This window comes from Calonectris borealis, chromosome 6 (assembly GCF_964195595.1).
Source record: "Calonectris borealis chromosome 6, bCalBor7.hap1.2, whole genome shotgun sequence".
In the NCBI taxonomy this organism is placed as follows: Eukaryota; Metazoa; Chordata; class Aves; order Procellariiformes; family Procellariidae; genus Calonectris; species Calonectris borealis.
In genome coordinates this window covers 26,815,350-26,841,135 of record NC_134317.1, presented here as the reverse complement: position 1 = coordinate 26,841,135, position 25,786 = coordinate 26,815,350, and the positions used below count along the sequence as shown (strand labels likewise).

The following is a 25,786-nucleotide window of genomic DNA, read 5'->3' as shown; positions in this document are numbered from 1 at the left end:
CCAGATTTTTATCATACAGGCATTCGTAAATACAGGCCAGCAAATTATAAGTGAAATACTTGCTTTTAGGATAAAAAGGCAAACAGTAGTCTGGTTCCAGTTGCTGATTATAACTAGAGGACACACATGTTTTACTTATGGATAAAGTATGAAAGATAGCTACAGTCAGTTATGAAAAAGGGTTTAGGAGAAGAATGAATGAAAACCAATTATTTCATAAAATCATGTCAAACTAGCAGAGTCCTTGCAAAATGCTTAAGCCAAACAATCTCACAGCTCTGCATTTATTGCATTGTTTCAAATATGTCCACATGCCAAATATAATTCTGATTCAGTTAAACCAAACGTTTCAAAAATCCTGAAATGGGAGCCTGTGTAGAAATAAGCAATAAAAGTCAGTAATAGTATCAAACTCTTAGCAAGTAATACATCCACTAAAGAAGCACAGAACTTGAAAAGCCCTAACTAAAGCTCCAGATGTCCATTTTGTGAGGTACAAATTCTGCTTCCTCCTCCAGCTCAAAACACAATGTTGCAAAACCTGAAAAGGAATGGAACCGCCACAGTTTTGCTGAAAGATGCAAGCATATGATGTTGCAAATAGCTGTTCCTTTTCTGTAGAGTCTGAGAACAAATATAGCAGCTTGAATAGCTCACCGTAAAAGGATCTACGAACCATGCAGATCGACTGGCCAGATTTGATGGGTAGGTATAGACAGACTGTCGTGGTAGTTGTAAATCAGCTGCTGCATACCCTGTACCGGACTGTGGGAAAGAGTCCACTCAACTCCTGCCTCTCTGAAGCTAAACCAGTTAAATATTAAGAAATAACTAAACTTTAGCTCTTAATGCTGGAAAATGAAGTAGATTTAAATACCTTTATTACCATTACAAGAAAGATACTATTGAAGCAATAAGGTACGCATCAATATTTGTTACAGTATAGAAATCGGCTTGTATACAATCGAAATGACTGATTTTAAATTTCGTACCTAATGCAAGTACAGAAATGTTTTCTCCCCCTGCCATGCCCTAAAAATGGAGTTGCACACATGTACTTGAGCTGCCTCGGACTGTGCTCTCTGAGATTCCTTTCCTTTTATCTGTGTGCATCTGATAAGTTTCCTTATAGTTTGTAGTACTGAAAGTTTAATTCATAGTACCTTGGGTTTTCAACCTGCTCACTGGCTCATGGGAAGAATATGAGGAGTTTTAATGATCTTTTCTTTAGAAAGGATCATTTGCTGAAGTAAAATTTGCTATGAGTCTGTAAGGGAAGGGTTTTTATCTTTTATTTTTTTTACATGTAGAAATGTAATTTTTCATGTTTTGTAAAATTTTGTTACATACAATAACTCAGTGCATTATAACATTCCTCAACAATATTTGTTTTTATGGAAGTTTTTCAGTATTACCTTATTAAGTAAAAATTGTTGTGTGATTTTGTTCATCTCTGCCCTATTTTTCCTATCTCTTGGTATGAGCTGTTCTGAAATTATGTTCATGTACTAGAAGACAAAGTGCCAAGTACCTAATTTAGCACTCAACAGTTACATCCAAATCTCAGTTGTTGTATAACACCAAATACTGTAAAGACGAAAAGCTCAAGAAATCCTTGCCTCATACTAGAATATTACCAGCACTTTGGATTAGACAGTATTATTCATATTCCAGTTAAATAGTGCCTTATTCTCAAGGTGGCCTGAATGACTTTAACAACCTATTTGTAATGTCTGTGACCTCCGTGAGTAAAATCAGTATTGCAGCCTGATTGCCCATGACTTCTGATGTATGTGTGCAGAAAAGTGATAGAGGAAGAGGTTGACAAACCACTTGTGAACTATGCAAAACAACAACAAAACAAGGACCAATGAGTGGGATTTTAAAACACATCTGTGGATTAGAAACATGTCCCATGATTGGGCTCCTAGGGCTTTTGGATGTATTTGAAAATCCTGGCCATTCTGACTCAGATTTCAGAAATATTTTAAGTTAAAGATAAACACAATTAATTATACTTGAGACTACCCTTTCAAAATGCATTAAAGTTTGTACACAACAGTTTTGATAAAGCAATGAGAAATTACCTCTGCACATTCCAAAATGTTTTACTTTTTAATTATAATTACAGACGTAATTCCTTTCTTTGGTAAAATAGTTGGGTTTTTAGCCACGGCATTCTCTCTTTCTTGAAGAGGATTTCTGACATGCAGGGTGAACGCTGAATACTAAGTAACTGAACACCGAGTAACACTGAATCTCTATAAAATGAGCATTCTTCTACACCAAAGGTAACAATTTAAAGCTCCTAAATGTTTAATAAACATAATAAACTATAAAGTCAGGAAGCTTTAAGGACATCCATAGACTAGCAGATATAGTGATGAATTTTAACCAGCTCAGCCACTTACTCCTAAAAATGGCTTTTCTCTGAGAGTGAAGAGCTCTGGCTTATTGCCTCTAAAAATAGCTCGTATTTCTTATCCTCTTTCAATTCACTGTCGCTAACAATGGTTGTGATTAGTGTTAGTATATACCCTGGAAGCCAGCTGCTCTTTGTAAAGTTAGAAATCCAAGCCATACGAAGAGCAACCTATACAGAGAATGTATTTAAAGTCCGTAACTGATCAGTTCTTGTTAGCATAGAAAGATTTCCTATTTAGACATACAGAAAAAATGTTATCGGGAAACTCCTTTCAATTTATTCTCTTTCCAAACGATCCCCTTTCCAAACCCCAGAAGAAAACTACAGAAGTTTTTTCTCAAGAACATGCTCGTTAACACCTCCCAGTCAGAACCGCGCTAGAATCTAGCATCACCCAATATGGGGAATGCACACAAAAAGTGTAAAGCCATCTTTGTCTTCCCCTTTTCTAAGACCCCATGAAGTAGTAGCTATAGTACAGGACACCCATTTCTGGATCACTGACACACATTACCATCTAACCTCCAAATGTTAACATTTTGCTAATAGTTCATTCTGAAGCTGGAAACGAAATGTAAATCTAATGTAAGCAAAAATGGTGATGGTACTGAATGTAGCTTCTTCTACAGGCTACTGCTAATAAAATCCATGGCTAAAGAGCGAGCAAGTTGCAGAGAGACAGTAAGTAATCAAGTCTCATTAGAAAAATCCCTGTTCTTTCTTTTTTTTTGGTGCAAGCAGAAGAAAGCAGCATGGAGCTGCAAATATGGTTCCAGCAGAACGTATTAGGTGCTTTGTACAGAAGTCACTCAAAATGTCACTGGCTATCAGCACTCTCTCTGTTACTTCTATAGTTAGTATTTGAGAGTCATGTTTTTTCAGAGCTGTTATGCCTCATGTGATAACTAGTATGGTAAGTGCAGTTGTTTCCTTTCTTCAGCAAGCACCACAGCAGTAATCCCTGATCAGATTGAGCCATCAGGCGACAGAGTATGCTGTAGACATCCCACCAAACCTGCTCAGTGGTATGGCACAAGCACCTAACATGACAGGTAAGTTGGTTCTCATCTCCTTCCCCTGCAGCCACAAACGTGACCTGAGACATGCCCACCTCCGTTCTGCTGTTGTGTACCTTCTGACTGAAGCTACAGAGACAGGATCAAGATCCATACCCTTGTTATTGCACAAGACTCAGGCCAGACCCTGTGGACCGACTCCCTGTGTCGAAAGGAAGGCATTCCCTCTATATTATGGAGGCTCGGGGTCTACTGCCAGCCAGAAACCGTTTCTCCTTCACAAGATGAAAGAAATTTGTGAGGAAACTGTGTTCGTGTTTAAGAAACCTGGGCAGCAAGATACCGACCACAGATAGCTTTGCTTCCCATTAAACATTCCTCAGGTAGCTACTCAGGCAATGCAGCCTTTAGGCTTCTATTTTTTTTTTTTTTTTTTACAAGAAAGTCCTTATTTCCTCAGTAGGAAGGAAAGGACAAGTTATGAAGATTGTATTTTATAGAAAACAAAAAGTAATTAAACAAAGTAATAAAAGTCACTGCAGAGTTTGCTGCAGGACATACAGTCCAACAGCCTCTAGTACTTGGAAGGATATGATGAGATCAGGGTATGCTGTATTGTTTCTGCCTGAGCACTAAGCAGCATATGAAAAAAATACACAAACCTCCCCCAGTTTCTTCAGAATCTTGCAAGGATTCATACTGCTGTCTCATTACAGACATGTCACTCTTGCAAAGACCTTTATAAAACAAATACTGTCTCTTTTTTTTTTATAATTTAACTGAAGAACTTCAACATTATTGCCAACATGAGGTAGCTATTTAAAAGATTGTTTTATACTCCCTTTGATAAGTGTGAATATAATAAAACATAGATCCTTCAAAACCTGCTAGGCGCTGCCTACGCAGAGTGCCAGGCTTTCAGCTTGTGCTAATCAGTAAATGCAGTCTCACGGGTTTGGGCTATTTGGGACTCAAGTTTCAGATTCTATTAAGAGCACCATTTTAGGCTTTGTTGCTAATTGTTTCAGAAGAAACAATCACTCCTCAGTTCAGGATTTAAAACTTGTGTTTAAAAGGACATTTCAAATTTTTATGCTAATAGCAGGTGAATGTGGCTGCTTTCAGAAGCCAGTGAATGGTAGTTCACATACTGAGTATTGTAGCAGATCTTCTGTTTGTTTCTGTGATGTTTTGAATGTGCACTGAATGCTTATATTTTTCTGTCACTTCCACATCCCAAACCTCCTGATACTGTTTATCAACATAGAAGGGACGTTTCCCACTGTTTTGCCAACATGAATCTGGCTGGATGACAAATGCATAAGGCTTTAAAGTAATAGATGTCTCTGCTGCTTACTCGTGAATACGATGATACCATCTTGTTATGATCATAAAGCTCCACATACAAAACATTATCCAGTTTTTATTTACAATTCATCACTGCCAGCCTACACTAATCCCACCGCATATAGTTATTTGCTTATTTACTGCATATACCATTTATGAATTGCAGTGGTCTGCAAGTTACGTCTCTAGCCACTTACGCTGGATAGTGCTAGCTTACACTAATTTAACTACTCATTCATTTCTGTGCTACAGGTAAAAACGATTCTCTATCATCTGTTGCACGGAGATATGGAAGCAAGTAACAAGCAAGGCAGCAGAGTAAATCCCTCCAGGTGGAGGGTTTCCAGCCTGCCCGGTGCAAGGCCATGCCCGGCAGCGTCTCCCTGTGCCCAGTGGCAAGTGGAGCAAGAGCGAAGGTGCGCAGCGGGCCCATGGGGTGCTGCACAGGTTGGCCACTGTCACACCTGGTGGCACCTGGGACCGGTGTCATGGTGATGAGCCTGTGTCCACTAGAAGTGTGGGGGGGTTTGGTTTGTTTTTCTTTGAAGGCTGATTTTTCTGGAAGTGCAGCAACTGAAGCTGGAAGCAGTAACTCTATTGTGAGAGCACTGCTCTGCCTGTAACAAAGGCTCTGTTGTGTTGGCACGCAGCACAGCGCCCAAAGCTCAGGATGTTTTCAGCCTATTTATTTTTATTCGTATTTGAGTAAATCTGGCATGGCTGCTGGAGAATAATAGCATATATTAAGGCCCATTTTAATCAAATGGATCCTTGATAAAAAAATGTACTGTGATTTCTTTCTACTGGCAGTTTGCATGGCAAAGGAAATTAACTACAACTCTGAACTGCCGGTATGACCTTAAACAAAATTAATCATCTCAGATTCTGTTCTGGCAAATCACTCAGCAGAGCATACACGGAAAAGGAAGGTCAGAAAACCTGTTACAACGTCTCTTGATACTCAAACTAGCACAGCTCCAGCCAGAGTACAAATGAGAGTGACTTTTGGGTTGCTCTGTCTTAGAGCGTTGCAAGCCGCTGCAAGAGTTCTGCCCGTCCTCTCTGCAGGAGCAGAAGCCTCCATCAGTCATTGAGAAGAGATTCCAGTTGTGACCAGGAAAATGGAGAAGTTGGTTCTATGTCCTTTTGACCTAAATTTCTTTTCTCTTCTCTCAAAAGTACTATGAGAAATTTTATTAGGATTAATTAGTTCACGCATATTGAAAAGTGTGAGATCCACAAGCCAAACCAAAAGCACCAAAAGTGCACAATCTTGTCATAAATAGGCATACTTTCATTTATTGTATAGGCTATGTGATAGGAATGGTACACAGAATGTAATGTCTGCACTACGGAGGCTTTTAGAAGTGTGAAATAAAGAAAAACTCAGTGTGGCAGTCAGCTGTAATTTTCCCTTTGTTGATTTTAGTTTTGCTCCTTTAAAGATTAAAGATATACGTGTCAGTGACTTCCACTGGGTTTTTGTTTGTGCTGGACATTGGTGCTGGGCATCAGATCACTTATCTAGTGTTCTGAAATACTATTTGTCCTACAGTTTACAGATTACAGATTACAAAGATACAGCCCCTGGGATCTTAAGTAAGTGTTGATGAATAGTGAAAGCTTCTTTCTATTGTCTTACCTTCTGACCACAGGTATGCAATAAGTAAGCATAAAAGTAGAAGCGTGACCTAAAAGTTGTATCTGTTCTTAAACCACTAGGGCACACACTTAAAATATTGTTAAAATTTTCCTCTTTTAATAAAGTACAAAATAATTTATATGGCTCTCTACAGCAATTACTTTTGGTGGGAAGCTGATGAAGATCACTTTTCTCTGTTTATCTCTACAGGTTGTTAGGGAACTGTGTTTTCGCTCTTCCTCTTCTTTTGCTGCTGCTAAGTATTCTTCCAGGAAAGAAAGACCTGAGAGAGAAGATATGTTCTTGAGGCTGACAGGCCTTGGCTGATAGGCCTCCTCTGAAAATTTTCATGACAATTCTTTATCTTTAGCTCTTGCATGTCCGGTGGGTTGTATTGCTGAGAGAGGGACAGCTTTCTGAGTCAGCAGAAGCCCAGGGATGAGGTCAGTACCACAGGCGTGCTCCGATGGCGACGCTGAGGGCGAATCTGCAGCAGATATTGACTGGCAGCCACCAGGAAAGGGGGCAAACTGTGGCGGTTTTGCAAACTGCTTTGAGGGGAGAAACCAAGCAGTTGTAGCCTATGTGATACAGTTTTCATATTTGGAATGAGATATAGTAAATGATATTCAGTAGCTCTGCAAATAACAAGAGCAAAATTACTGTTAAGGTAGTTTGCAGAAGCCAGTTTTTTTTTTTTTAAGAGCCATTATGTAGCCTAAAAATGATGTGTTCAGCAGGAGATCTAAGACTAACAGCAACTTGACCTAGGGCGGTTAGACTAGTGTCCTAGCTGGCTTTCTTCACAGCATTTCTTCCCACATTTTTGCTTGTATTATTTTAGTCTTGGCGTGACAGAGTTTCAGGATGTTTGTCCAGGAGCCTGGACAGACGGTAGGTTCTTAGCTGCAATCTGGGGGAAACAAAATAGCGTTAGCGTTGTGGTTACTGAAACAGTGATGGCAAAGGGCCGCAGGTGGAAGCCGACATCTGCCTGAGGCACTATCAACGACCAGTTTTCACCTGCGATCAATCTGACTTGCATCAACACGCACTCACACACGTGTATCTCCAACACGACTACTGTTATCCTAACAGACTGCTAGTCCTAAGAAATCCGTAGTCAGTCAGGCTCCGGCCTGTCCTACGCTGGGTATTTACAATGGCCCCTCAGTTACTGACGGGAGGCCGGGGCGGCGGGAAGGGGGCCCGGCGGGGTCGGACCGGGCCGGGCGGTGCCTGGCGGGGCCGAGGCCTGCGGGGCGCAGCGCTCGGCACCCCCTAGCGGGGCGGCGGCGGCGCATTGTCTCCCGGTGGGGTGGGGTTTCGTCCTGCCGTCTCTCGGCCGGGCCGGGTCCCGCGCAGCTGCCGCGGACGGCTCCGCGGGAGGGGCGGGCGGTACCGTGGCTCCGCGCCCCGAAGGCGGGGGAGGCTGAGGCGAGGGCAGCGGAGCGGAGGCGGGCCCGGCAGCGCCCAGTGCTCGCTGTCTCCTTGCCGACGGGGGAGGGGTCAGAGCCGCCCCCGTCCCCGGGGGCTGCCGCCGGGCCAGCGAGGCGGTACGAGGCGGCTGAGGGCAGCTGCCGCAGCCTGGCCGGAGCGGGCGGGTCCAGGCTCCGCCCCGCGTTCACCCGCCCTGCCGCCGGCGTCCTCCCAGCCCGGGCACCCGGAGCGCCGCAGCCGGGTGAGTAGCCGCGTCTGGCGGGGCTCTTCCCTCGCCCCAGCCCCGCAGAGGGGCGGCCCGGCGACCCCGGGCGCAGCGCAGGCCCTGCGGCCTGGCCGCGCTTTGTTCCCCGGGCGGCGGCGTTGGAGCTGTGGGGCGCCCTGCTCCGTCGGGCGGTGGCTGGCTCCCGGCCCTCCCGGGGGGCGGCGGTGGCCCGGCCTTGCGGCAGGGCAGCTCTCCCGCGCCCGGCCTCCCCGGCCGGCGCCGCATCCCCGCGGCAGGCGGGCGGGCTAACGAGGTACCTGGCGGCAGGCTGCGGAGCTCGCCGCCTCCTCCTCCCCCCGCTCCCGTTTCCCTGCCCCTTTGTGGGTCCCGCCGGCTGCTCCCGGGCCGGGGGCACGGCGGGTCGGTACAGCCCAGGGGAACCCGCGCAACAGGTTTGGGTATTGTTGGTGCCGCCGCTACAGACGTGGCCGCGGTGGCGGGGGGGCTCCCGGGTGGCCGCGGCCGCCCCGCCGGGGCCTGTCTTTGTGCGGGCGGCGGGCGCGGGAGGGCGGCGGCCCCCTCCCGCCGGGCCCAGCCGCGGCCGGCCCGCGGGTGCCACGGCAGGCTCGGGAGGGAAGGCAGGAAGGAGGGGGCTTCGGGCAAGGGAGAGCTCCCCGGAGGGAGGCGGGGGCGGGAGCCGGAGCCGGCTCCCCGGCTCGCCGATCCGCTCGGCTTCTCGCGGGGATTTTCCCGGTGCGTCGCCGCTGGTCAGTGCGGCGGCGGGCTGGTGGGGACGAGTCACGGCCCTGTCACCGCCTCGGCGTCGGGCGCTCCGGGGTTTCTGGAAGCGCTGCCTGGTCGGGAAGCTGATTCACTGCTGAAGCAGTGGTTGCTCAGAGCCACGGTTGCCATTTCTTTGATTTTTGACAGGTCCATTGTCTAGCAATTTTGCCTTTCTCCTCATAACTAGCGTCCTTTGCTACCCCTTAACAGAGCTCTTTAGCCAGGCAGTTGTAGGAACGAGATGCTCTAAAGCGCCCTTTTTCTTAAAGAATTTATAGGAGTGTATGGAAGCAACTGTTTAAGAGCGGAGATGATTAGTGGAGAACGGTTCTTTGTTTTTTGAGTTTTTGTAATTTTTTTAATGAGAAAAATTGGTAAGGCTTACATGGATGGATATTAGTAGATGCTTTTGTCAGGTGTTCGTTCATCTTTCTTCATCCCAAAGGAAATACTGGTCCTCTGCATTTTAGTATTGCAGAGTCTGCATTGTCCTAACGATTGGATGTTGACTTTGTTCACACATTAAAATTCACTGTCATGAGAAATTACTGGGTTTTTCCTTCCCCTTTCCCCATTCTGTGACATTGTCTGCTAAGATTCAGTGTATAGTAAATAATGAATACTGTTATTACATTATAGGAATAGTGATGGTGATGAACTGCTGCACTAATAAGGGTTCTCATTTTTCTGAATGTGAGTTTTTATAGTCCTAGTCCCATTGTCTATACCAAGCAGGAATTTAAGGAGGAGAAAAGGGAGAAGGTGGACCACAGAATAGAACTGAAGCTTGGTCAGAGAGGCCTATTGCTTGCTGGTAAGGTGCTGATCATGCTTTGCTCTGTCAAAATAACCAAACCAAACCACCTCACCAAAACTAGGAGCGATTACAATGTGCTTTTAGTGATGGATTTTAGGATTTTGCACAATTCTCCCTTGAAGAATCCTGTAAAATGCCTCAGCCAACTGTTTTTCCTTAGTAGTATGCTAACAGATTATATTTTATTTGCAGTTTAGATGATCTGTAACATCAGTTTTCCTAGAAACAAAAGTTAAGAGAAGAAAATATGTTGTTTTAAATTTCTTACAAGAAACAGTGCCATGATGTCTCCTGGAGTTGTAGGCTATAATTTTAAATTGGCTGTGGAATTACATTTCTCAGTAAAGCTTACGTAAATGGGAAATGTACATGGCTTTGTTATTTTCCAGCAGCAGAATAAAGGAGTCAGGTGCAGTTCAGCTCGGTTGCCGTTGGCTGCTGCTTGGGAGTGGTAGTAGGGAAGGGAACTGGAGGTACTTATGGAAGAGACTAGATGCATTGATGGTGAACTTTAATACAATGCTACGTAAGTGTCAAGAGTCCTTAGGAATAGAGTATGAAGAGGAACGCCTTTATTCCCCAGTGACTATGAGTGGTTGGGGAAATACAGAATACCTTCAATAGGTAGCTTCTGATAAAGTAGGCAAAGCCTACCCTAGGGTCTTGCAGGGATAAGAAATGATGTTGCAGGACTTCCACTGTGTCTCTGTTCAAGCTAGCTTGAGCACTTGCTATGGATATTCTTGTTCCTGATCTATGGGTGTGTACTCTTGCCTTCTCTCCATCTTTTTGAGATGGCTAGTTTATTTGCCTGATGAGAAAACTTCCAGTAATGTAAGGTTTTTTTAATTTAAAACTTGTTGTGAGAGATTACTGTAATGACTGCTGCATCTGAGTAACTGTAAAATCTGTGAAATGTGTTTAGCATCGCGTCTTCACCTGTTACGCAGTATACGCTAATTTTGAGGTTTTGGGTTTCGTTGGTGGGTGGAATTTGATCAGTTACAAGGTTTCATGCAAGTCTTAAAGCATTTGCTGAGGCTTTACATTTGATGCTTATCTCTTAATTCTGCATCTTCTAATACAAATAGGGACTATTTACAATTTTTAATTCAACTTATAATTTGCTTTTTTTAATTTTATAGCAGTGATTAACTTAGTTTGTAGGAATACTTTCTTCCTCTTTTCACAAAAAAACACTAACGCTGTTCTATTTTCAATTTTGCCTCATACGCTGTGTAGATTACCTCTGACTGAAAGCATACTACAGGGATTCTGGTTCTTGTTACTTTCCCACTGCTTCCGGTGCTGCCTCAGGAGCATTGCCTGATAATTATAAACAATGTTGATGTCTACCATATGTTTTGGTAGAAAATACGGGATTCCTGCTGTCCCACTCAACTCAAATGCCTAGCTTACAAGTATTTGTGAATATATAATGGCAATGTTGACTCCTCTATCATGTAGTTTTGTAATAAACCCTTGTTTTCAGTCTCCAAGGAAATAAAGTTTTAGATTGAGTATTAACATCTAAAAATATGGTCAAATGCTTTTTTCATTTAAATTTGCAGAATCTGGGATCCAGAGCTCAAACTTGCATCTCTAACAGACAGTGTTGCATTCCAGTACCAATGGTAAGTAAGATCAATCTCTTCCAAAAATAAGATCTTTAAAATTTTCACACAATATATTTGGTTCTTATGAAGCTTTGACACTGATGAATGCACTGCATGGAACTATATCTTTGCAGTTGGTTTTGCACAAATTTACTTAGACTGTAACTCATGCCTTCTTTAACTTACCTACTTTACCTCATTTTCATCTTGTGACTTTTAAAAAGCTTTAAAAGTTGCTGTAACGTGACCAAAGTTTCTGATACTAAAGTTATGTCACATAGTTTGGCTTAGATACTATAAAATAGTGCAGCTTGTGTTACAGTGTCTCACGTAATGTTAGTTAGTGTCTCACACAGAGAGTAGTGTTTGCAAATATATTAGCGGGTGTTTAAGCATAAGACTGGAGATACAAGTGGGAGCTGTGGTTGTGGGTGAGTGTAAGGAAAGAAGTTTTAAAAGCATTGAGGTAGATTGTTGCTGCTGTGGGGTTGATAAGCTTGTGCACAGAAGAGAAATGCGATATTTGAGCGCCTTGAGTGAGCAAATAGAAAAACGCACTGGCAAAGCTTTTTACTCTTTAGACTCTCTTTAGAGAGATTTTGAAGTGAGGATATCCTTACAGCAGACTCTAAACTCTACAAGGAAGCAAGTGAAAATCAATATGGAGTGTTGTTTTCCTGTTCCTAGGTGAGAAGATGAGCTGCTGCATTTTGGACAAGCTGAAGTTTGGAACGCTGGGACATAAAGAACCCATTAAGAAGCAAATTACAATAGTTAAAAGGAGATGAAGGTATGACTTAGGGCTTCACAGAATCAATGATTCAAGGGAGATAGATGTAGTAGGCCCGTGAGAATTCAGAGCCAAGCTAAACTGTGGTGGTGGCAGAGTTGAATTTGAGATGTGTTCTTAGAGAAATATCATGAAGGGTAAATGTTGACCAGACTAAGTAAAGTTTAAAAAAAACCCAAGGTGTTGGAAGAATAAGATCAATGGATTTGATGTTAGCTTGATGTTTTGGTCACTAAATGATATGTACGGCTGAACTTGAGAAAGTAAATGGCCCTTCTTGAGGGAAGGGGTCAGGATGGACACATAATACATAGACAAAAGGTGCCATGGCTTATCTACTTTCAGGTGTTGGTAAAAGCGATGGTTTCTTTCTAATCAGTATACCCTCAATGCGGGTTGTCCGTTTTCCCTCTGCTAGGATAGTGTTTGCTAATTCTTTCATGTTACATTTCAATTTGGCCCTGGAAAATAGTATCAGTGGAAAATGTATGAGTGTTACATCTATGCAAGATGCTCCAGGTAGCAGTTTAGAGAGCTTGATTTTCTATTTTCTGAAGCATGTGACCATTTATTTATTTATGATAGTGGAATGCTACATATTTTATTTTGAGGGGGTGGGAGAGAGGGAGAGCTGCAGGTGGTTGCTGTGGCCAATTTAATTTGTGGTTTGCAGCTTAAATGTTCAGAATTTTTAACATGAGCACGAAAACTGAAGACATCTGTGCAAGTTAAGGAAAGATTTATTTCTCTTGCACGCAGTAATTCAAGGGCAGCATAGATAATTATTTTTATTTTGTATAGCAATGAATTTGTGTAATTCTGAAATATTCTGAAACTTAAAAATATGAATGAACAAGGTGTTTACATACCAGATCTGGCATATTTCAATCTCTTCTACTTTGATGTTGGGTGAAGATTAGCAAAGTTCTCAAATTACTTATTTATTCCTTATGAAGGGATTTTTATTGTTATCCTCATTGTGTCTAGCTTGTGTGTTGTGCAGTTGAGGGGGAAGCCACTACCGTAATTTTTTTTTAAAATACAGAGGAAATTGTTCAGGATGTTTAAAGGTCCACACAAAGTCTTACTCTTGAGCTGGGAACTTTTTTGGTCAGGTATCAACCCCAAAGTTTTAGAGATTTGTAAACAGTCTTTTTATTAGCCTCTCACTTGTTTTCTTCCTGGTTTGGGTGAGTTTTCTCCACCTAAAAATGATGACTGCTTTTATCTGCTACGCTTATATCTACACACCCCATCCTACTTTTCCTGTCAAATAATCCCTTGCCCTTTCATAGCCCCCGCCACTCTGTATGGCTTTTGGTTCAGAATAGCATTTCGTTTTGCTTCCATTCGGTTGTAGTGTCACTATACTGGGCTGAGAAACTATTCTGAGGGCCTGAGCCACACGCACTTGTAACCAATGCCAAATATGTGTATTGTTACGAGGTTGTAGATTGTTTTCTTATATAAATGTTATAAAAGGAACAAGAAGTTCTAATCTTGCATCCCAGAGGAAAGTTATTTTTCATTTGCTCCAGACCGCCAACAGTTGCACTCATCAGTGCAGCTGTTTGTCTTTTGACTCAACTGCTTAGGGCCTGGAATTGTACAATCTCTTTCTTCCCACTGTCTTAGTTAGTTTTATGAAGTACTGAATGTATAAGAGTCCTCTGTGATCTTTCATCACAAACTGGTTTTGGTCAGTTCCTTAAAGAACTGGTGATAAGGTACTCATTTCCCCCAGCTCATTCTTGCAAGCTTTTATGACTTGTTTGTTTTTTTTTTTTTTTTAATGGAGGGAGCTAGAAGAGGAGTATGTAATTTTATTCTACCATTCATTGATTATTTTTCTTCCCCCCAACCTGTGACTCAAAAACTATTTCTGTGGGAGAATTTACAATCTGTGTGATTTCTGTCTTATTTCCACATGATCTCTGACTAAATAAAATTTTAAGAGCTGAACCTGAGATTTATATTTTTTTATGGGTCTTAGGGAAGTGTGATGAGGAAGAGAAAACGTCTGTGCTATGCTTTGAACATAGCATTTCAATTGACCTATTGCTATGTAGAAAGTAGTGGAAAAAGCAACCTCCCAAATTGCATCATTTTGCATATTCTATGGTTACTTGATGCTGTGAAGTGAGTTGGGACTATACCAGATGACTGCAACTTCTTCTGGTTTGGCCACCTGTTGCAAAGGAGCATATAATGTAGAGTATTCTGTTGCTTGAGGTAACATCCTACAAGGGCAAGCTATAGGGTTCTGCAGGAGGGTAGACATGGGGTCTCTGTAAATGTGGCAGAAAAAGAAATGGTGGAGATGCATCCAAAACCTGTGACTTATTTTCTCTGCTATTCTAGATTAAAGAAGCCTGAAAACTGCTGTAATTTAACATATACCATATGTGTTTGGCTTGGCCTGAGGCTGGAAAGGGTACAAAATTCTAGCAAGCTATCATTTTGTATGTCATGTGTTGTAGCATCATTACCAACTTCTGCATGTGTTCCTTCGGGTTGGAGCAAGATGCTGTCTGTGGACATGGCCTTTGAATCCAAAGAAGTGCTATTCTTTGAGAGAGTGCTAATTGCTGCACAGTATCCTGTGCTTGCCCTTCTTGTGTGAAAAGACTGAGGTGTTGGTATTGTGTTTCACAGCTTACGTGCAGATGTTATTGTGAATCCTTAGTTATATTGTTTCTGTGCTCAGTACTCTTCCTTCTTTTCTTTCCCTCTGACACTTGGTCTGAGGAAAAGCACCACCATTCCGTCAAATGAAGAGTTGACTGAGATCAAAGTTAAAACTTACGAGCGCAATGTCTTTTTCTTCTCGGATGGCATAACCTCTCATTCATTTCTTCTCCATTTGCTGGTTCACTATTCATTGTATTGCTCATCGCTTCTTTTAGCCACTCATCTTTTACTTCACTTCTCACAAAATGCTGAGGGGGGGAAAAAGGGTGGGAAATGAATATGGAAGATGGGTTAAACTGAGGAAGTTAACAGACAGCTCTTCTAATGCTATTATTAGCTATAGTTAGAAGACAAAGTGTACAAGGTAAGCCTTGAACCTCCAGGTGAAAATGGGGCAGAAGAAATGGAGTTTTTCCAGGCTTAAATTCGGTATGGCTGTGACAATGTGCTTTTGGATGATGGTTGAGCAAACTGTTAACCCTAGGTTTAACCAAAAGTGAGCATGTTTTCAATCTGTCCATTCATCTGCAGTCACAAGTTGCTGAGTTAGAGTACTAACTGTGTATGTGTAATGGAACTGACATTGTATGGTTGTGTTTTGCTTTAAAATTAAACAAGCTTACATACTGGTGAGATTACTGAGGCTATGGTTTTTATTTTCTTAATCCTTTAGTGTGAATTAACAGGTTATGAAAGATCAGGAATATTTTCGTGTACAACTTGAATATCAGGCACAATATAAAACTTCAGTATGCCCTTTTTTATGGATAGTTTTTACAGATGGTCAAAAAGAAAATAATCATAACTGATCAAAATGGTTGAAAAAAGCAAAAACCTTGATTTGATCTTCCCTAAATATGTGGAGTTACCTTTTCTCCTGAGGTCTTAAAGGGCTCTAACATTAAAATTTTATTTATGCTGCTCATAATATCTTAAAGAGTAAAAACCAAACACTGCATTTGAGTATCAAAGCTGATGTTTATCTGTCGGGTTTTATTGTTATTTTGAAACTGTCCAGCTGACTAACCCAGTTCCATGTGCTTTTTAATTGAAGACAGCATTAACAAATGAATGCTCACAGGCTTTTCCTATTTTTTGGGCAGGTTTGGTGTGCTTCTCAAATTACCCTGGATTATCAGCCCTGGAGACACCTTGGTTTGTGTTCTCTCTTTGTGCCACTTAGGATGTTATCTCTCCTACAGCTTTAACGTAGCTTTAAAGAAAGGTGAAATAGTAATCTACATAGATAATTGTGATATTCAGCTTTCTCTCTGTCTTTTGCACATGGATTTTATTTCTGTGTGGGACAGATGAACTTTTTTTTTTAAGCTGATCCAAGGAAAGCGTGGGGTAATGCTTTGTGGGTTGAAGTTAGCATCTGAAAAAAAACTTGCATGCTGGCTTCAGGGAATGAAGCTGTTAATTTTGAAGGTCTGCAATTCAGAAGTTGATTTTAAAAGAAAAAAATAATTTCATCCTATATGATTGAGGCTTTTCTCTCTCTCTTTTTTTTTTTTTTTTTCTTCTTCCCTTCAGTACTTCAGAATGTCTGTTGTTATTTGTGCTATTGTTTGTGCCTGGACTTGCAAGCTGCTACAGTTTTGAATGTAACTGCCCATCTGCTTCTTGGTTATTTATAGGCAAATCTATGGAGTTCCTTCTAATCTCTCAAGTCTTCAAAAACATTAATGAATTAAACATCACAATACTCTTGTAAAATGGGAATTAATATATAACATCTCCATTTTACAGATGGAGGGACTGAATGAAGACTAAAAGGGATAAATGACTTGCTGAAAGCCATATGCATATTTCATAGCAGAACAAGGAATAGAAACCAGATTTCCCGCCCCCCCCCCGACTTTTAGTCCTGTGTTTAACAGACCAGCTATGCTCTCTTGCTTGATACACGATGAGGGAATGAAGAAAGTACTCATTCTTTGAAACTTGCAATAGATGCTCGTGAACAGACTAACCCATTTAGACCTTGCACCCTATACTGAGAATATTAAATGTTTCAGATCTAACAAATTTGGGTAAACACATGTATATTAATTCTCATTGAGCCTGAATTGGTTTTGATTGTTAATCGTTTTTGACCAGTGGTTCTCACTGAGTTGCTTAGAAAGAAAACACCTGTTAATTGCAGAGCAGCTTCTCTCTAACATCTTCAGGGCACCTTACTTCCAGTCATTTAGTCAGTGCAAGTTTGTCAACGTCTCCCTCTTCCCTCTCTCTTTAATAGACTTTAAAAATTATTTTAAACAGTGTCTGGACATTGGTTCTTATTTATTTTTTTTTATTAGATGATACTGAAGATGTGTAGCAGAAAATGCAGGTGATGTTTTTCATTCATGAGAAATTATGCACTTGAATGCTGAATTACACAGTTTATATTGTGTAGGGGTTTTGTGGCTTTTGTTTTGGTTTTTTTTTAAATAATTTCTAGAATTTTAAACTGTGTTGGGTAAAACAATGGCTTTCCAGAGCCTAGATATGAAAGGGAATGCAGCCTACGAAGTCATGATTTGATTTCACATTGGAGTGCAGCCTGAAATACTGTTTGTGTTTTTATCTGTTCTGTAAATTTTTTTTCTTTACTATTTGTTTACCGTCTCGTCAGGGTCCCATCCTCCCCCTAATGTATACCTATTTTGTTTAAGTTTCTATTTAAGAGAATTTTCTCCACAAGTAGTATTAATTTCTTGGTGGGGGTTTGGAAGAGTTTTCTATTTCACTGGAACACCTTTCAAATATTTAGGTTTGAAATACAAATATTATGTGGATTTAGTCTTGCCAATTTTCTGTGGAAATCTTCAAAAGAATGAATACATTGTTGGAGATGAACATTGCTGTATTGATTTTAAAACATGAAAGACCCGGTCATTCTAAACAAGTTCAATGAGGTTCTTCGATATAGTTCTTTTATTTAGCATGTTTCCTGTATACACAAGTTTTACAATTTGGCATATGGTATTTTAATTGGCAAAGTAGATTGCAGGTGGGCATGCAGCACTCTAGATTGTTTCTGAAATTCAGCAAACAGATTTAACCTCTAACTTGTTTCATATCTGTAAAATTTGAGCATGTAAAAGTTGTCTTTTGTTTTGGAAGTGATAAAATGCAGCTTCTTGAAGTATTTCACTTTCCTTAAGTGAAATCTGTTCTCTTCAGTGCTCTTGTTATTCTTCTGTAGCTTTTTTCTATTTAATGAGTCCAAATGCCTTTTTTTGTTGGTGAATAGACACTGGATCTGTTTCTTTCAGCTAAATAGTGGTACGATATTGAGCAACACATCATTCTTTCCTCATTCTAAATTGAGAGCTTGATGGCCAGGTTAAGAGCCTGTCGTTTTGTCTTCCTCCGAACAAGTTGAAAAGACTTTACATTTTATTTGTAGGTCTAAATATACTTATCTGCTTTTTAGCAGTGTACCGTTTTAAAACACCTTTGACAGCTCCCAGTGCAAAGTAGATGCCAGCTCTCTTGAAATTGTTTCACTTTCCAATATTAAAAAAAGACCTTTAGTTTAATTCATCCTGAGATTCTCTGGAGTGTTAAAGGTAGAGAGGGATGTTAATCCTTATTTTTAAACCTGAAGATTTTTTTTCTTGTATGTTCTGATAGCCTGCTCTGGTGAAGGTTTTCTTCTAGATGGAGCACATCAAAGCTCTCACAGAAGAGAGGTAATTGAAAACTTCAGGAGTTTCTGGAACAAAGGCTAGGTGTTTGAAATTATTGGTAATTGTTCTGACTCACCTCCCTCCACTCTCAATGAACAGAATGCTTCCTTTGGTTCCAGGAAATACCAAACAAAAGAACTATTTTGATCCATGGACAGTGCCACTACTGTGGCAGAAAGCCAGGCAGTGCTTTCATATTAAATAAATGGATCTTTTCACAACAGCAGAGAAACATGCTCCTTAGAGTCAATAAGTTGATGCAAACTTTAGTTCATATGTGAAAGTATGAAGATAATGAAGTGTGTGTGTGTAGGTTTGTGCTTTCCTCATTGATTATAGTAAAGAGCCGTTTATAATAATTTTGAAATATAACTTGGGGAGGAGAGGGAAAAATCATTACCAGGTACATGTTCCACATCTTAAAAAAAGAATACCGCCGAAGTTAAATAGCTTAGACAGGATGGTTTGGGCATGGTGTTTGAGGGACAACAATGACTGCCTGAGTCATTCTTGAGATTTGTGTTTAATGCAACAAATAACCTACAAATTTTTGTCTGAAGCATACAGGAGACTTTAATAGGATGCTTATTTGAGTAATTGCTTAAAGTGCAAGCTGTTTTGGGACTCGATTTCCTGAAAGAACTTGAATTTGTTTGTTTCCTTCAGTAACATGAGAAACGTGTATTTTATATGATTGACAAAAATGACACTTAAATATGGAGATTTTGGGATAAGGGGTGGGAGCGAACATCATGAAGCATTACACATTGGAACAGGAAGGCACAGTAAAAAGTTGTTGAAATGTTATTTCTGTTTCGTAATAAAAATAATCGTTCTCCTTTTTTTGTTTGTAATGAAGCTCATTGTTTTAACAAGAAAAGGAGTAACTATTCTGTTTTGCTTCAGGCTCTGTATTTGGAGTTCTTTGGGTTTTTTTTCTTCTTCCTGATCATTTACTGTTTTGATTCAGTTAACACTTACACCCCCCCGCCACAGGAAAAAAAAGTTCTATTTGTGTGCATGAATGCTGAAGTATCCAGATGAAGAACTCCAGGTTGCAGCCTGAAGTCCTGGAATTAAAGAAAAAAAAATTTCTATCTGTTTTTTTTCATTTTGACTGGATACTGGTGCATATCTTGAATTACGTATTTCTGTGCAGAATTAGGGTTGTTTTATTATATGGATCGATTTGTGCAAGTACAAACTTAGAACGACTTAGAAGCAGATGCCAGTTGCTACTTTGTGTAGGCTGGAAGAGGAGGTTGCAGTTCAAGCATCCTGTTGATTGTCAATGAAACACAGAAGCTTAATCATAGTGATTTGCAGTTCATAATGCAATAAAAAGGGGATGAGGTTAAGAAGGGATTTGGAGACAAAAGGAGAAGCATTTCCAGCTATGCGTTAGACATGCTTATTCTGGCTATTGGATGTTTTTCTTTAATTGAAGACCTACTAATGGCAGAGTAATGGCAGTGTCCTGACATAAATGCAGCATAATGTATTTAAATAATTATTATATTGCTGGTAATATGAAATAGACTGTGCAAAAGTGTGATTTTATTTACACTTATTTTACATCTGAATGACTGAGCAAACAGATGATCTACCTGTAAATTAATTGTGGTTTAATGGGTTGGGAAATAGGACTTTTATATAAATTATGTCAGTGTCCTTGGTTGAGATTCTGCTTTGATTTTCTTTTTTCTTCCCCTCTCCCCCCCCCTCCCCCCCCCCCAATGAGGAGGAAGAAATCTTTAAGTAAAGATTGACATGGAAAAATGCATATGATCATGTGTTTTCTTCAATTTTCACAATACTTTGGATTTTGGTTACAGTGTTCCATGTTTCCTTCAGAAGAGTACAAAAGTGTTTTGGCCAGTGCTCATTCTAGTGAAACGTTGTAATTTATTTCCCATGCTTGACAACTCTAACTTCTTGTGTTTCAGAGCTGTGAAAATTATCTGAAGTAGAATGGAAGCTTCAGTAATATTACCCATTCTGAAGAAAAAATTGGCTTTTCTTTCAGGTACGGTTTCTGTTTTCCTCAATTGGTTCCTCCCTGCATAATTTGGATGGGATGTTTAGGTTGGTTACTTGTATTTGCTGGATGTATTTAACAGAAATATATTGTTGGTTAGCTCTTTGTCATATTTCGAAAGGATCTCTGAAACTTTTAATCTAGTAGCTTTTGGCATTTAGCACTTGTTTTCACTGTAGCCTGTAACTCAACCCACAGAGTTGATGTCATGAGGTTTCAGCCCGTGTATAAAAGAATGATGATTTAGCAGACATCCAAGAATAATCCTTTCTGGGTTTTTTTTATGTGGTTTTAAAAATACAGAGTTAATATTTTCAGGATTTTCTTTACAAAATTTTTCGTTCCTTTTCACCCCTGTCTTTTCTCCAACATAGAAATGGATGGAAGCAGAATTAGCCATGCATTGTAACATTTTAATTATTGCCAAGTAGTTAATTCAGGCAAGGCTGGAATTATCGTTGTATTTATTAAAACTTCTTGAATCTTGGGTTGAAAGTAACTCTCTCTCCTTTCCATGCCAGAGAAAAACAAAAGGGAATACTTAAAATGATGAATGGCATTCTCTTGCTGATTTTACTACTGTCATAGATAGCTGTGTTAGTTCTTGGTGTTTGATTGTCTACTCTAGGGTAGGTAGATAACTTGCAGAACACTTCTCAACTTCATAAATCGACAAATGTTGCCATAAATAAATATTCTTCTGGCTTAGTTTATTTTAGCTAGTCTAGTTTAGCCTGCTCCAGTCACTTGAGAAGTGAAACCTGTTCCTTTTCTCAATAGAATTTGTTTTGCTTTGAATTTGCCCACTGTCCCCAGCAACTGCAAATCAAATAATGCCTGTTTAAAGACAAACAAACAAAAAAACCCCCAGAACTCAACTTACATTAAAGCCTGGGACAGTGGGCAATTTCTTCCGTAGTAATAGCAGATGCATAGTATGTTGGTTGTTCAGCATTATACTGCAAGGGGAAGTTCTCATTAACTAGAGTGCATTTTCAATTTGCTATTAAAGCTGCCTGATCCATTTCGAAATATAGATGTTCTTAGTGGAAAGTAATTTATTGAGTGGCAGTTTAAATGCCAGGAACCTTTTTGAACCTACATATTTCTAAGTAGGTTTGACCTTTTTGGAATTGTGTAGTACTAATGGATGCTTTAATTTAATGAATGGTAAAGATTCGTGCAGTAGTTCTTTTAAGCGTTCTTCAGTGTAAGTAAAGGAACCTGACAGAGAAATCGGTTCATCATGTCTCTCTAAAGCAATTTTATTCCATATAGTTTCATAAATAAAAACATATTAATGATTAAAACCAAATAATTAGAAAAATCATATTTTAGGAAAATGTTCTCCAGTGTTTATATGTTGAAGTCTCTTGTAATTTTTGAGTTAAATTGGTACAAATAATGTTGGCCCTGCTTTCTTTTTCTGGAAGCAAAACAGAGTGCTTTCTAATGGAGTAGTGCCTTCTCAGATTTGGAATCCATGGCTGTGTAGCTTCCATGTTGGTAGGTCATTACAAATAGCAGGGAAAAAAGGCAAGTTACTGATTCGGCAAAAAACCTGAACAACCACTTTGGTGCAAAATGAATTAAAAAATTTCTTTTTTTATGGTGCTCTGAGTTGCCTTCCTTAACTTAAACGTGTTTTCAGTTTATAAACTACAGCACTTCTGAGTTACAACACACATCAAGTTCATTTCCCTTGATTTTATTTTTCAGGTTTAATTCTAAGCCTAATTCTAAGACTCAGATAGTCTGAGTGTGTGCTTTTTTTGTAAGATGAGATGTTGTTTGCGACGCCTAAAATCACAATGTGATCAGGTTTATCTCACTAAACATTGTATTCTGAAGGTGGTGGTAAATATTTATACAATCTTTAATTTTTAGAAAGGAGCTGCAAATAGTACAACCAAGATCAAAGAACAACTTGCTTTACTACTTAATTAAATAATTCTTAGTGTTTAGTGTTAGTATCGGGAAATGTTAGACTACATCCATGACAGACATCACTTCTTAAGTGGTAACTTTAGGTAATATTCATTTAAAGCCCCATTCAGTTTTTTTCAGTATTTCCTTTAAAAAATACAGTTTTGAGTTAAAATGTTTCTTACATGGATAAAGATATACAATTATCTTTTACATAAATTACTGGCCATCATTTTTCACCGAGGGAAAAGAATCAGTGATAACTCCTACCTTGTTCTCTTTTTGTGCTATGGCAGGTTGAGTGAATATTTCCGTGATCTGTATATACTTCAGTGCAAGAAAGCTGCACAAAAATCACAGTGCAGGCAGAATACAGATGTTTGAAACTTTTCTAGTTGTGTTTACAAGCTGGGGGAAAAACCTGTCAGTTTTTACACAAGATGACCTGTCATGAAACTGAATAATTTAGATAACTATTGCGGTCTTTTTGTGAAATGTCAAGAGATTATATTTTTTGGGTTTGGTTTGTGTTTTTTTAGTCAGTTCAGCAAATGCTGTTTAAATCCAGGTATAAAAATGAGAATTTCTGTGTGTATAGTATCTTGCATGAGTGGGCTTCAAGTGCCAATTCTAAGCTTTCATTAGTGAGACCCTGTTCAACACTGGAGTCTTTCAAGTCTGTGTAAACTAAACATGAACTACTATTAATAGTTAACTACTTTTGTGGGGGCTGGTGTTTGTCTGTCTTGTGAATCCAGAAGTAACTTTGGGCAGAATAAGTCCCTCTTCCAGTTATGGGTCCACTATGGTAAGACTAACTTGCTATAAATGCAAGAAGAAAATGTGTTTTTCTACAAACCTTTTCTTCCCCAGCCATGTTCATTAAAATGAACAACTTTAGTGCTCCACTCATGAGTTCATGGGTAGCAGAGGAGAGGGAGCATTAGATACAATTACAATTCTTACAAGTATATTATCCAATATATCTTGAGCTGCTGCCATGGCTCATGGAGTTTTTGACCCTGGAAGTTGGTTCAGGTGACCCTTCTACTGGTCCCTGTAGAAATACCTTCATAACCTCTTGAGTTCTTACTTTTCCTATCGCAGGCTCACTGAGTTTGATCACCAAATTCTGTCCAGTCTGTGTTTTTAATTTTTATTAATACTTGTGACAGTGTTTTCTTCTGTTTTCTTCAGTTGCTTCCCTGCTCCAGTATTTTTTCACAGTTCCTCCATTTTACAACTTGTAACCTATTTTGGAACTTGGCTGTTTCAAGTTTTAGTTTTAAAAAGTTTATTTTCTATATTCCTAAAAACTGCTACCCTCCTTTCTTTGAGGATTTCCTTATGGATAAGGAAAGGCCAAATGATACTTGAACACTTAAGGAAAGGCTTCTTCATTCACTTTAATGTTTTATTCTTGTTGAGAGATGGTAGCTAACAAGCTATCATTGAATCAGTATGGCTTCTGAAGTATTATTTTACATCCACAAACTTACCATTTTCCCCTTATTTGTTGGATTTGATGTGCTCTCATTAAGCAGCGTAGCAAGGGGAGAGAAATTCTTTTTTTGCTCCAAGTGTACAGATGAGAGCAAATGTCCAGTTTTTAAAGCACTGAGGTATTTTTCCTTCCTTTTTCTGCTGCTTCCCCACTCCAATTTTCAGGCTTTCTGCCATTTGGAAACAGAGGACAATCTGTAAGTAACTGTTGCCTTAAACTGTGACTCCCTCTTAGTTTCTGCGGAAAGGATCTATCCATTTGTCCTTTCTTATATAGCACCATTCTCTAATTCTTCTGTTTAGAAATATAGTTACTAAAATGTGCATTGCTGTTTTCCAGCAACAATTCTCCCCCCAAAAAAGAGGAGGGGAGGGGAACACAACTATTGCAATGGACCACTTAAAGCAGTGGATCCTTTATGAAGATGTGGAAAACATGTGTATATCAGTGGATCTTTAACACTCTTTGGGGAGTTTGCACAGCTTTGGAAACAAGGAAAAAAACTACTGCAATTAAAATGCCAACATATGTTGTGTAAACAAACGGTGTTTTTTCATTATCTTGCGTGCATCTCTAACGCATGAGGGGAAAGCTTATCAAATTATGTCAATGTATGTGTATGCATCTGCAAGCATTACTGTGCTTGTGCACTTTGTCTTATTTCTGCACAGCTGTTACTATTCTGTAAAACGTTGTTCTTACTGATCAGATAGAACTTCAGTTCTACCAATATTAAGTAACTTTATGAAGCAAAAGCATGATTTAGTGGCTTTAACCATATGAATAACACACTTAATTTGAGAATAATGATGTTCTTTTTCTGGTTATGAAAGTTTACTTTGCTTCTTTTTCACCCCAAATAGAGCTGAGATTATCATTATCTTTCTACAGTTTTTCTAAAATATGGAGAAAATTTAGTAACTGCCTCCTACATGTACTTAAATGGATCCATGGTATTTCTTTTTTTTAATAAAATAGCTAATGTATTAAAACTTATTCTAAAAAATAACAGTGAATAAAATGGAAAAGGCTTTCAGCTACTCCAGGTTGTGGAAAACTTACTTTGAAACTGGTTTAATGTAGAGATGGGTATTAGTTTAAAAAAAATACTCACAGATTAAAAAAAACACCCCTAAACTTTGAGATGACTGAAGTTGTGGTTTAATAAGCTATAAACTCAAGCACTATATCCTTCTGGAGTATGTTTGGATTCATTAATGTTCTTCACTTCATGGGCAAATTTCCCTCCCCACTTCTTTTCTTGTACTTCCCCTCCTGTTCCCCCCACCAAAAAAACCCACCAAAATATTTGATTGGGTTTTGAAATTAAGATCTCTTTTCTTTTTGCTGGTTATAGCTGTTAAAAGATTCAAGGGCAGAGAGAAAAAAAAAATAGATTAGCTGGTTTGCTTAAAATGGTGAATACACAAATTAGATTACTTGCTCCAAATTAAGAGGAAAGATGCATCACAGCTACCTTTGCCCTTTTTACTTAATCCCCTGATGAGTTAACAGCCATTTAGGGGCAAATGTTTTGGTCTCAAGGCCTTCTGCCTTCAAAAGATCACCAGTGATGCCCCTGTACTTGGAGATGTGGTGATAATAGAAGTCAGCTGCACACATGCTTTCCTTCACTCTACAGTGTTTGCTGATTGACCCTTTCAGGGAGCTGTGTCAGTATTGATTTTTCATGTGATCTTGTTGTATTCAGTGGATTTGGCTTCAGTTCCAATTTAAGCTATGAGTAAGAACCTAGTCCAAATCCATTTTGGTTACTGGTTCATACCTGTGTGACTCAAAAGTCAATCTTTTAGAAGAAAGACCAGAACAGAAAACTTCAGCTTTCTTTAAAGATCCATTTTT

At 39.6% G+C, this 25,786-nt stretch overlaps 1 protein-coding gene across 4 annotated transcripts in view; it reads left to right on the top strand.

Annotated features, from left to right (window-relative positions):
- Positions 1–7,881: 7,881 nt before the first annotated feature.
- Positions 7,882–25,786, top strand: part of SESTD1 (SEC14 and spectrin domain containing 1) — a 62,004-nt gene continuing 44,099 nt past the window's right edge. Inside the window, exons 1-4 of one of the 4 annotated variants that reach the window (XM_075153352.1) lie at positions 7,882–8,111; positions 11,247–11,309; positions 11,979–12,081; positions 20,402–20,481. In XM_075153352.1, coding sequence (XP_075009453.1) covers positions 20,427–20,481 — 55 coding nt within the window. In that variant the 5' untranslated portion in view covers positions 7,882–8,111; positions 11,247–11,309; positions 11,979–12,081; positions 20,402–20,426. Of the gene's footprint in view, positions 8,112–9,556; positions 9,673–11,246; positions 11,310–11,978; positions 12,082–20,401; positions 20,482–25,786 lie in introns of those variants that run through there. The other 3 variants (XM_075153356.1, XM_075153353.1, XM_075153355.1) reach the window with 3 other exon arrangements.